This window comes from Lissotriton vulgaris, chromosome 2_1 (assembly GCF_964263255.1).
Source record: "Lissotriton vulgaris chromosome 2_1, aLisVul1.2, whole genome shotgun sequence".
NCBI lineage: Eukaryota > Metazoa > Chordata > Amphibia > Caudata > Salamandridae > Lissotriton > Lissotriton vulgaris.
The window spans coordinates 372,359,836-372,373,268 of NC_141687.1; the positions used below are offsets into that span (position 1 = coordinate 372,359,836).

General features: G+C 47.5%; 1 protein-coding gene across 2 annotated transcripts in view; it reads left to right on the top strand.

The window, feature by feature from the left end:
* The window catches only part of SMG6 (SMG6 nonsense mediated mRNA decay factor), a 1,283,123-nt gene that overhangs the window by 188,784 nt on the left and 1,080,906 nt on the right, over positions 1-13,433 (top strand). For both annotated transcript variants that reach the window (XM_086955188.1, XM_086955187.1), the window contains exon 7: positions 7,944-8,054. In XM_086955188.1, coding sequence (XP_086811314.1) covers positions 7,944-8,054 — 111 coding nt within the window. The remainder of the gene's footprint in view (positions 1-7,943; positions 8,055-13,433) is intronic.

Below are 13,433 nucleotides of genomic sequence, written 5' to 3' on the forward strand. Positions count from 1 at the left end.
CGCCATTACAGTGGGTTTGAATACTTACATATTCACTTGCACTGGCCTCTGACCCATTCAGTTACTTAGCTTTGTGCATTATAGGCTCACATCATTTATGCTCTTTTAAGTACGGACAGCGCTAGTAGACAGATTCACCAGCTTTGACTTTTCTAATGTTCAAGCAAAAGGAGAAACCAGATGATTGGGTATGTGGTAAAGACGGTTTCCATGATGCATCTGGTGAACCACATATTATTCCTTTTTTTTTTTTTTAAACGTTTTGCATACACTTTAGGCTCTTACTCCATCGATCACTCCAATTTATGCCGTTTAATTGGAACAGTATTGTAGAAAGAAGTACTTCAGGTTGGTGTCTGAGAACGTTTAAAGTTTAGATTCATAATTGTAGTACCAGCCACTTCCTAGAGTTGCACTCTCTATAGGTTCTTTCTGATCATTGTAATGGAGCATATGCTGCTGCTTGGTATTTGTGTTATGAATCTGAGACCGACTACTTGGAGTTGTTTTACAAAGAATACCCAAACTACAAGCAGTTCTGGTATAGTACACATTTGTTCATTTATGCAGTGGAAGATAGTTGTGGCTTTTGAGATTGCAAGAGTGTCTAGCGCAGTGAATGTAAGTAACTACATTCACTGCGCTAGACACTCTTGCAATCATTGATAAATTGTGAGCTTTGAATAGGACATGGCTGCAGAAGGCAGGCAGCTGAACAGGCTGGGAACTAGTGACAAAAAAGGTAGGCTTGCCACTATACTGTTAGAAGATTGGATTGGGTCAGGCTGTTGGAATACCATCGAAATGACTGGTGTGCAGAAGGCTGGCACAGGCCATGAAGCCAATCCTGACATGGACGTCAGGCCTACAGTAGGTTGGCATGGCCTAGACTGCCAAGATCATGGACTAGAGCTAATCCTGGTTGTCTCTTGAGTAAACGATGCACGCTAATCTCGGAGACAACTATGAAGAAGGGAACCACTGCCCCAAATTAAGTTGTGATCTCCTGTCTCTGAAACCCACAATATGAATGAATCCATGCTAGGATAGGGGCCCAAAGACAATACACCACATACTGCGGGAGCTGAAATGAGAGGGACATGCGAGTAAATGGATCAGGATGATGGCAGAAATAAACCATTATTTTTATTTAAACTCCCTATCCGAGGAGAATCTCGGCGCTGGTCACAGCAGGTTGGCATGAGTACTCGCCAGAAATTTAGAGAGAAAAATAGCAATAGCAAATTTTTAATAGCTATTTGAATTTAGTATGGTCCTCACTTGGCCGACAAGACAGGAAGTTTATTCCAGTATGATGACGCCAGATAGGAAAATGATCTACCCACGAATCTGTCGGTGACCTTGCGAGACATTTTTAAATAAGACTAATTGGAAGATCTTAAAGCCATGACTGATACAGGCAAAGCTTGAAATGCAAATAAGTGGGCAAGGCCTTAATTAAGGCTTTCTGGGTCAAGCAGAATATTTTGAAGAATATACTGCTCGAGCTTTGCATAGTCTGCCACTTTTCCAGTCACGAGGTAGGTGACTCCTCCTTTCGGTGATAGTGCGCATGGGGATCGACTCCATTGTTAGATTGTTTTTTTCCACCATCGGGTTTGAACGTAAATTGCTGTGCTCTGGTTCGTCACTGTTCTCGGGTTCCTCTCGGTGAGCAATCCACTACCCTCGGCGTTCTTGTTTCTCGATCGCGTTCCCATTCTTTGCGTATCGTATCATTTAAGAAATCTCCGATCGGAAAACTTGTGGCTGGCCGTTGGGCCAACCCGCGTCAGGTCAGCTCGCAGTTGATGGAGCGGCTCCATCGAAATTCTGTCCCATATGTCGCACGAAGTATCCGCGCACCGACTTGCATGAGGTGTGGAACTTGTGTCTGTCTCCGGAACAAAACGAACAAGACTGCGACACGTGCAGATCTTTTCAACTAAAGAAGAAGCTCCGTGATCCTCGAATTCGACATCACTAGATGTTCCAACAAGGCGGCTTTGCTCTCAGTCTCTTTGGAGAAGATTCTGAACATGAAATATTCGACGCACAAGGAGCCGAGGAATACATTTCCCTGTCTGAAGGCTACTCTGAAATGGAAGAAGACGTTCCGCAGGGTCAGCGTATCATGAGTACTGATACCCCCTGCCCATACTCATGTCCAAGAAAAAGGCACCGAGAACATGTTTCCAACGCCCCACCTTCGGGCTTCAGCACCAAAACACCAACCAAAGCTTTCCGGCTCTGGACCGAGTCGGCCCTATTCTGGCACTGAACCAAAATCTTTGGTGCCTAAATCCAAACACGTCGTCATTGACATCCCTTCGATACCAAAACCTAAATTTTCGGAGCCGAAAACCTTGGTGCCAAAAGCTTTCGCATTTAAAACATTGGCACCGTAAGACAAAACACCTCCTCCACAATCGAAGAAGCCTCGTTTCAATGTCCCGCCTTGCAACACTGACCCGAAACAGAAAGAACTTGATATTAACTCTAAAACTGGTAAAATTCGTGTAAAATTGCCAGTTAAACTTAAGCCAGAGATGGAAGAAGCTTACCACATTCCCCTTAAAAAAAAAAATGTTGGTACTAATCCTTCCCCGCCTCCTCATGACCGTAATTTACTCCTTACTCCTACCAATTCTCCAAAACCGCAGTCACCGGATCACCAAGATGACGGGATGGACGCACCACATGACAATAGCCCCGATGCATGGGATGATTACAATACAGATCCTAACACTGACACTGGCCTAGATCTATACCCTACAAAACCCTCTCAACCTGACGAAATGTAGGGTACATAGAATTAATTAACCGGGCTTCTCAATATTACGGGGTTCAACTTCACAAGGAGCCTCTTGAAAGGGATTTTCTTTTTGCGACATGAAGTTCTTCTCAAAGAGTAAATCGTACAAAACCCATGCTTAAGGACATGCATACAGATGATATTTTTAAGGACCCAGTGCATGCAAGGATACGAACACCACAAGTAGATAAAAAATACAAACCTGCACCTACAGACCCTGTCTACATTAAAGGCCAAGTTCCCTTAGACTCCCTTGTCGTTTCCAACGCAAGCAAAAGAGCAAACTCTCAAACAGGAGATACCCCTCCTACTGACAAGGAGTCCAAGCTTATAGATGCCTCTGGCAAAAGAGTAGCAGTGCAAGCAGCCAATCACTGGCGTATTGCCAACACCCAGGCTCTCTTATCAAGATACAACATGGCTCACCATGACGAATTGGCACAATTGCTCCAATTTGTGCCAGACTATCATAAACCAAAGGTACATGAGTTAATTTAGGAAGGAAAACTAATTTCCAACACTTCCATTAGGTGTGCTTTAGACGCAGCTGACACAGGAGCTTGTGCTGTCAACACTAGTGTCCTTCTAAGACGTCACTCCTGGCTAAGGATTTCAGGGTTTAAACCTGAAGTCCAGGCTTCCATTTTAAACCTACCCTTTAATAAAGAACACCTTTTTGGTGTCCTGTGATGGATACCTCTTTAGAATTTTTTTTTTAAAAGGACACGGAGGTCGCAAAATCCATGGGAGCTCGGCAGTCCCCTTCTGTTAGGGGTTGCTTTTGCCGCTTCTTTTACAGGGGGGCTCAAATAATATATCCACAATTACCTCATCTTCCTATAAAGGCAACAATCAGTCACCCTCTCCCAGAGATTACTTTTAGAGGAGGATTTCGAAGCAATAATAATAATAATAATAATAATAAAAAGAATCTATAAAAAAAAAATAATGGCAAGGGAAGGAGCACCCTGTATTTCCCCTGCTGTAAACAAATAGTGGCTTTCCTCCATCCCCCCCGATTATCCCACACCTGTCGGGGGACATCTCTCTCTATTCCTTCCCGTATGGAATACAATAACGTCAGACAGATGGGTCCTAGATATTATCCAATCTGGTTATTGCCTATAGCTTACCGACAATCCCCCAAACATTCTTCCGCAAACACACAAAATGTCACCAGAACATCTTGAGTTTCTCAAACAAGAAGTACACTCTCTAATACAAAAAGGAGCTATAGAGCCCGTCCCATTACAATATCAAGGGCTCGGGTATACTCCCTATACTTCCTCATACCAAAAAAGGACGAATCTCTCATGCCTATATTAGACCTGAGAGACCTACACCTATATATTCAATTGGAAGGCGACTTTCTGTCTACTCTAAACTTAAAGGACGCATACTTCCATATTCCAATACATCCTGCTCATCGCAAATTCCTCAGGTTTGTGGTAGGGGGACAACATGATCAGTTTAAAGTACTCCCGTTCGGAGTCATCACTGCCTCCAGAGTATTCACTGCCTCCAGAGTATGCCCCAAATGCCTGGCAGTAGTCGCAGCACATCTGCGAAGACAACATATTCATGTCTTTCCATACTTAGATGACTGGCTCATCAAAGCCAGTACTCTCACAAAGCGTCTACAGTACACTTACTGCGCGACCTGGGATTCACAGTAAATCTGTTAAAGTCCCATCTCCAACCCTCCAGTACGCAAACGTACTTAGGAGCCACTCTAGATACACAAAAAGCTCTAGACTGTTCCCAACCCAGCCAAAATCCACAATATTCAGGCTCTAATTACCAAGTTTCTGTCCAACCACTCATTACTAGCTTGGGTATTCATGCAGCTACTGGGAATGATGGCATCTCGCATCCTGATAGTTCGGTATGCAATACTTCAAATGGGTCCCCTTTAGGAATGTTTAGCAGATCAGTGGAATCAATCTCAAGGTCAATTGGCAGATCTAGGGGTGGTGGACGGCTGCACTCATCGATCTGTGCAGTGGTGGAATCCACAGATCCTTTCCAAAGCACGGCCTTTCATCGACCCAGTTCCACAGACCGTGCTAACAGCAGATGCATCGCTTAATGGTTGGGGAGCTCATCTCCAAACTCACACAATTCAGAGATAGCAAGCGGAGTCAAAAGCAACTCCACATAAATCATCTAGAACTGTTTGCAGTCTTTCTAGCTCTCAAAGACTTCCAGACTCACCTTGTAGGCAAAGCTGTCCTGATACGCACAGACGACATGACAGCCATATATTGCATACAGGGCACACTCTCTCCAACTGTTACACATTGCATAAACCATTTGGAGGTGGGTCATTCATCACAGGAATTATCTCCTAGCGGAACACCTACCAGGTGTGATCAGCAGATCGCAGACCTGCTCAGCAGACAAACACAACAGATCTGTTAGCCACACACCAAAATGCCCAAATGTCGCCTCCAGGTATCCACACCCATTATACAAAGGTAATGCTCTATAGATGAACTAGTCAGAGATATTTGCCTATGCTTTTCAGCCTATCCCACTCATTCCACTAGTGGTTCGGAAGCTCAGACAAACATCACTCACACTAATCCTAGTAGCTCCCACATGGGCCCGTCAACCCTTGTTCACTACCCTGTTGGAACTCTCAGTAGTTCCTTATCAAAAACTACATCTCACACTCAGTCTCCTTATGCAGAGCCATTGAGATACAAGACATCCAGATCCCAAACCTCTCAACCTTGCAATCTGGCATCTGAAATCATAGATTTTGGTTATCTAAATCTTCCACCAGACTGTATGAATATCATTAAAGAAGCCAGAAGACCTACTACAAGAGCTTGCTATGCAGCTAAATGGAAGTGGTTTGTTATTTATTGTAATAACAACCACATTAACCCGCTGGAAGCTTCAGTTCAAAGTATCATTTGTTATTTACTGCATTTGCAGTACTCAAATCTAGCATATACATCTATATACTTGCATCTTGCGGCAATAGCTGCAAATCTTCAGAATATACAGCATCTGTCTCTTTTCAGAGTGCCTATTATCAAGGTTTTTATGGAGGGACTTAAACAAGTCATTCCACCAAGACTTCCACCTGCCCCAGCGTGGAATTTTAATATTGTCCTCACCAGACTAATGGGTCCACCCTTTGAGCCATTGCTTAAATGTGAACTGCAATTTCTCACGTTGCTTTCCTCATTGCCATTACATCACTGAGGAGAGTGGGTGAGCTTCAGCCACTAACCATAGAACCATTTTTACAAATACACCAGAGCAAAGTGGCTCTTTGCACTAACCCTACATTTCTACCCAAAGTAGTAGCTGCCTTTCACATCAACCAATCTGAGTTCCCAGTGTTCTTTACTTAACCAGATTAAATGGCAAAACGAGCTCTATACACCTTAGATGTTAAACAAGCTTTACTCTATTGCATAGAAAGGACAAATCCTTTTTGAAAAACTAAACAACTCTTTGTTGCTTTTGCCCCACCACAGAAAGGCAATCCCATTTCTAAATCTGGTATGTCAGGTTGATAGTCCAATGCATTCAAACATGCTATGCAAAAGCGAAGAGGCCTTTACCAATTCTCCCTAGAGCGCATTCCACTCGCAATCTAGGGGCTTCAATGGCTTTCTTAGGAAACATTCCCATATCTGACATATATAGAGCTGCAACATGGTCTACACCTCACACATTTACAAAACACTGTGTGGATGTGTTAGACACACAACAAGCTAATTGTAGTTGTACATACACTTTTTCAAACAGCTGCAACAGCTACAGGTTAACCACCGCTTTGGGAGATAACTGCTGTATAGTCTATGCAAAGCATATGATCTACAGCTCACATGCTGAAAACGGAAAATGCTACTTATCCAGTATGCATCTGTTCTTGGCATATAGAGCTGTAGATTCACATGCGCCCACCCGCCTCCCCGGGTGTCTGTACCTGTTCCAGTACTAGCTCACTTGATTACATACGCATGGACATTTCTATTCTACTCTTACGAATTCAATTTTCACCCTCTGTGGGTAAACAATCTAACAATGAAGTTGATGCCCATGCGCACTATCACTGAAAGGAGGAGTCACCTACCTCGTGACTGGAAAAGATTTATTTGAAGAAAAACAAAGTGTTACATCTGGACCCAACACTATGCAGACTATGCATAGCATGTGAATCTACAGCTCTACATGCCAAGAAAAGATGCATACTGGGTAAGTAGCATTTTTTTTTTTATGGGCAGCCAGTGCAGGTCCCTTGAAATGGGAGCCATGGTAGTATGGCGGAGCAAGTTGCAGTTTATCCGTGCAGCAGTATTCTGCACCGCTTGTGATGCCAAGGTGTCATTTGCTGCTCCTAGGAGCACATTACCATAGTCCGGTCAGCTGGTAATGAGAGCTTGGACTAGAGACTTTCTGTATCGGAGTGGGGGTGCCCGGAAAAGACTTCTTTAAGAGCCGCATGGTGGCAAAGCAGGTACCACAGACAGTCAACCTGGGATTTCATCGATCGATTGATCTGTTTTGATTCCCAGTTTTTTTACTACCTGTTTGGTGGCAGGAGCTGGACCAAGCTCAGGTGGTCACTAGTCAGCTGAAAAAATTTCCATAACCTTGCTAAAAAGTAGAATGTGTGAGCAACTCTGTTCATGGTGGAACACAATGCAGATATGCAAACTGGTGTGGTTTGTGTTGGTGTAGCAGGGGCTGGAATATTCCTTACTTACCACCAACCATGATGGTGTTCTGTGATGGGGCGAGTTGTTGGTCAGTGGTGAAAGGGATTATGTAATGACCTGGGAACTAATAGCCCTGTTGGCAGATGGGCAAGTTGCAGACGGGGTGGGGGATCACGCTGTGTAGAAATGAACATAGAGCCAATCTTGCAGAAAACAGGCTCAGGGCTATATTGTCCAAAGACTGGCATGATACTCTGCTTACTTATGTCAATGAATTCAAAGGAAACCGTTTCACATCAGAACCAGAAATAGCATTTTGTACCAATTTATCTGAATATTGACTTCACATTTTCATTGTTTCTTGGTGTGCAACTGTTTTTGTAGTGGTTATTATGTCTCACATCTAGATTCTCTCTTATTGCATTTTGTGTTCCATTTACTTGAAGCGGAGAAAACTAGACGCAGTGTATTATTACATGCGCAGTTTGGCTGCCAGTAATCCTATCCTGACCGCCAAGGAAAGCCTGATGAGCCTGTTTGAGGAAACCAAGCGCAAGGTATGTGTGTACTGCCCAGAGCATGCATATTGAATGTACTCCGACTGCAGGAACATACAGACTTGGTGTGTGCACACCTGTAAGGAGCTTTATGTTGGGTTCACTTCGCCTGGGGTGCCTGTGAAAGGAGTGCTGTGTCTTGTGTTATATGTGCCCAATGGGATTTTAAATAAACATAAGAGATGTCTGGGAAGACCAGCATCCTCCCGTTGGTTAGAGTTTGAAATGTGTTAGGCCATCAGTCTTCAAAGAGTTTAGTCTGAGGCTTTGATATAGAAGTGAGATTATAACTCATTCAAGAGGGAGCACTTTACTGAGCAACAGTAACCTGGAGTAATTTCTGGAAAAATAAGCTGATTTTCCGCACTTTCTTTTTTTTGTTTGATGAGAACAACTGATGAAAGAGTCTCCCCATGATAAATTAACTTCGAAAGGTCAAACAAATATTTATGGCAAGGTAGAGGTAGCAAAACAGCTCATTCTGATCAGACAGGACAGGGAGTTGCATGTCCCTGTAGCTGATGGCCAGAGGACGGTTGAGGGGCTTCTAAAACCCTGCAAGCGGGTAGAGAAGTTCTGCAGTAGGGGATCTCTGTGTATAGTCATAATCTAGTAAATAGTCCCGCCCATGTGCGTGGACCCCAGAGCAATCAAAAATAATCTCTTAAAGTGTCGAAAAAAAGCAGAACTGCACAGACACTTAAGAGAGAATTTAAAGACAGATAATGCAGCCTATAAACAGGCTACACTGTCCAGTACTTCAACTAGAAATTCCACCAAAAATCCACAAACAGCAAAGCCTGTCCAGATTTCCTTTGCCTTAGCAGCAAAAACCCTCTGGAATGATAGAGAGGAAGACATGGACAGACAAGCCCCATAGGCTGCCATTATTTGCAAAACAGGATACTGTGCCTGTAAGAGAACTTTCCAGAACTTCACAGTATCCCAGAATGCACTGCAGGTCCCTTTTACTTTCAGTTCTTTTTTCCGGCTCCTGCAAGCAGGACCCTGGAGCATTGAGCTCTCCCTTTTTAAGGGTTTTTTTGGTGATTTTTCACTAGTTTTCTCATAGTTAAGTAGTTTGTTGTACTTCAGTGCCTTTCTCCTTGGTTCTTGCACTCTGTTTTTTGTCGAATATGCCTGCATTATTCGATAAATGGGCAAATCGGATCCCCATGAGGTGTGTATCCTCTGCCTTCCTTCTTCACATGTCCCAGAGGAGTGTGTGATCTGTCAACGCTTCTCTGGCAGGACCCTGAAGGACAGGAAGAAGATCAGACTTCAGGGCCTCGAGAAAAGAAGATTGAAGGCACAAGGTGGGTCTGGAGGGGCTTCTTCTGCCAATGCTGAGGCCTCTGGGGGGCTCCCCAGGGGCAGGAAGGCCAGCAAACGTCACCATTCTCTGCCTGGGTCTATTGCGCCCACTACGGCGTCGAGAGGAATGACTACGGTCTGTTCCCCATCGTCGGAGTCGAAACGACGTCGACGCTCGGCATCGAGGGATGTTACAAGACCATCGAAGTCCCCGATGACTGTTTCATCGTCGTCGATGTCGGTGTCGAGCGATCGACGCCGACAGGCCAGGCGTCGGCGCTCGCCGTCGAGGCGACACCGCCGTTCGCTGTCGGCGATGAGGAGACGTTCGTCGTCGAGGAGGTCCTCGTCGTCAAGGTCGCCCTCGAGGCACAGGTCGCCGTCGAGGCACAGGTCGGCGTCGAGGCGCAGGTCGCCGTCGAAACATGGAAGATCGCCGTCGAGGCGCAGAAGGTCGCTGTCGAGGCGCAGAAGGTCGCTGTCGAGGCGAAGGCGTTCGTCGCCGAAGAAGAGACGCTCGACGTCAAGGGGCCGGCGCTCGCCGTCTGGTCGCCGTTCTTCTACATTGAAGAGAGGTGAAAGGAGGCCTGACGCCTTGGGAAGTTCGCCAACGTCCCAGGCTGGTAGAGAAGGAGGTTCGCCGGACTCGGTGTATTCCGAGGTGTATACCCCGTCGGGGAAGGTGACTCCCCCTCCTCCATTACCGAGGGGTCCCCCTCCGAGGAATCCTACTCCTCCTCCGTTGACTCCACCGCAACCTGGGCCAGGGTTGCCAGTGAAGCCACCTCCGGTTCCACCGAGGTCGACTTCGTTGCCTATTCTTCCGACGCCTCCCAAGGGTACGCCTAAACCCAAGTCACCCGCTCCGGTGGATCCGGTTGATCGCCCTCGGCCGAGGAGGTCACGTTCACGCTCCGGACGGAGAAGATGATCAAGGAGTCGTCATAGATCCTCCACCAGATCAAGGCGTCGCCATAGGAGGCGGGGGTGTAGGTCCCGCATGGACTCTTCCAGGACCCATTCCTACTCGCCAACCTTATCGGACTCCCCTGACACCAGGGTTTCTCCACTGGATGAAATTGCCACTTTCCAGGAGGTTCTCCTGAGGGGGGCTGCGAAGTAGGGTATCGCTGTGACGGCCCCTACACCTTCGACGTCAGTGATATTAGAGACGCTTCACAAGAAGCTTTTGTCTCGCCCTCTTTTACCACTAGTACCTGGATTGAAGGAACCTGCAGAGGAGCTGTTCCTCACACCAGCGGTGGTGAAGGCCGCTCCCTCCCGACTTCTAAAGAAGTACAGGGCCCCGGATTCGGACCCTGCCTTTCTGAGAGTAGATCCGGTACCGGATTCAGTGATAGTGACGGCGGCCAGGAAATTACACTCTACCTCCCCGTCATCCATCGTGCCGCCAGATAAAGAAAGATGGATCGACTCGGCTGGAAGGAAGGCGTGTGGGACCGCTTCCACAGCCATGAAGGCGTCCAGCGATACAGCTCTGCTGGGAAGTTATGACCGGGCACTGTGGGACTCCCTGCAACAGTTCATGGAACTGCTACCAAGAGACAAGAGGGAGGACTTCCAAGAGATTCTCAAGAAAGGGATGCTGGTGTCCAATCAGGTCATCAGCGCGGCTGTGGATACCTCCTTGTTGGCTGCCCATGGTTACTGCCATGGAATCAATCAGCGGCGACATTCCTGGCTCCGGCTCACGTCACTCAAGCCGGAGGCCCAGCAGCAGGTAGCCAACCTGCCCTTTTCGGGGAAACCTTGTTCGGAAAACACGAAGATGATGAGATGGCCCGCATGAAGGTGGAGGCGGAGACCCTTACGGCTGTGGGCTTGGAGAAGCCCAAAGAGAAGAAGTCCTACCGGCTGTTCCAAAGACGCTACGGCGCACAAGGAAGAGGATGGGGGCAGTCTTTGGGACAGCAGCAGCAACAACAGCAGCAGTTCCGGAGACCCTTCCAGAAACGACAGAAGGGTAGAGGGGGACAGCAGTCCTCTACCGCGAACAAGGGCCCGGCCGAGTCTCGACCCTGAGCGGTTACTTCCCCTTCATCCGTTACCCGATCCGGTGGGGGGAAGCGTTATATTTTTTCTGGAAGAGTGGAGAAAAATTACTCAGGACAAGTGGCTGCTGAATATTGTTTGCAATGGATACAGTCTTCGGTTCATCAGCCCTCCTCCAGTGATCCCTCCGGTCAGCTCGCAGTATCAACTGCGCGAGCTCCAGGCGGAGGCCGATATCCTGTTAAGGAAAAGGGCGATAGAAGTCGTACCTCTGTCTCAAAGAGGAAGAGGTCTGTACTCCCGGTTCTTCCTGGTTCGCAAGAAGGACAAGAACGAGTTCAGGCCCATTCTGGACTTGCGGCAGGCAAACAAGTGGATTCGCAGAGAAAAGTTTTGCATGCTGTCGTTGCATCAGATTTATCCTCAGTTGCAACAGGGAGACTGGCTTTGTGCAATAGACCTACAGGATGCTTACTTCCATGTGCCCATCACGTGCAAACACAGGAAGTTTCTGCGATTTCAAGTCGGCGCCAATCATTATCAATACACAGTACTGCCATTCGGGCTGAAATCTTCGCCCAGAACCTTCTCGAAGTGTATGGCAGTGGTAGCGGCACACCTCAGGAAGAACAAGGTGTCTGTCTACCCGTACCTGGACGATTGGTTGATCAAGGCCTCCTTCTCGGAAGCTCAAGCACACTTCCAGAAGACATGCGTTCTCTTGAACAAGTTGGAGTTGCACATCAACATGTCCAAGTTTGTCCCGATCCCGGTCCAGTGCATTCAGTACTTGGGAGCCACCATCAATACGCTGTCAGCAAGCGTGTCTCCTTCGGAGGAGCGACGGCGATCGATCCTTCTGAAGGCTCAGGCTCTTATGACCGCTCCATCTACAACAGTGAGGAGGGTGTCTTCTCTACTGGGGTCGATTGCCTCTTGTATCTTCCTCACTCCTCATGCACTACACATGAGACCTCTGCAGGAGTGCTTGGAGGACCAATGGGACCAGAGGAAAGGATCTTGGGACGACAAGATACGACTGTCTCTGCATGCTCTTTAGTCTCTGAAGTGGTGGTGTTCAGCGGAGAATCTCCTCAGAGGGGTTCCCTACCACAAGGACATTCCTACTCAGACTATCGTGACGGATGCCTCTCTCCACGGCTGGGGAGCGCATTCGGGAGACTTACAGATTCAAGGAACGTGGTCTCCAATGGAGTCCACGTATCGCATCAATTTCCTGGAACTGAGAGCTGTTCACTTGGCACTGAAGGCCTTTCATCCGTCCTTCCAGACCAACTCTCTGCTTGTACAGACGGACAATACGACCACGATGTATTCGCTCAACAAGCAGGGGGGGGCTCGAGATCGCACACCCTGTCTCGGGTGGCGCAGACGATCTGGCACTGGCTTCTGGCCAGAGGATTGACGATAACTGCTACCCATCTACCAGGTGTGCAGAATGTTCAGGCAGACGCACTGAGCAGACTGATTCAGGAAAACCACGAATGGGTCATAAACGACGAAGTACTAGGAGAAGTCTTCGAAAGGTGGGGGACTCCAGACGTACATCTGTTCGCCACCGCCAAAAACAGCAAATGCCGAGACTTCGCCTCCAGGTACTACCAGCAAGGGACGCTGGGGAATGCGCTATGGATCAACTGGTCGAACAGCTTTGTGTACGCTTTTCCACCCATTCCCCTGATTCCAGCGGTGCTCATCAAGCTGTCCCAGTCCAGGGCACGGATGATCCCGATTGCCCCGGAATGGCCCAGGCAGTGGTGGTTCACGGACCTGCTTCACCGGTCTCTCCTTCCGCACATACGGCTGCCGTGCAGGCCGGACCTTCTCTCGAAGTTCGGGGGCAGATGTTGCACCCCAACCTCTTGTCTTTGAGTTTGGCGGCATGGCTCCTGAGATAGTGCAATATGGCCACTTGAATCTGCCCAAAGATTGTCTGGACATACTGAAGGAGTCTTAGCGACCTTCCACTCGGACATCCTATGCTTACAAGTGGAAGAGGTTTTGTATCTGGTGTGCGTCCAAGAACTTTGA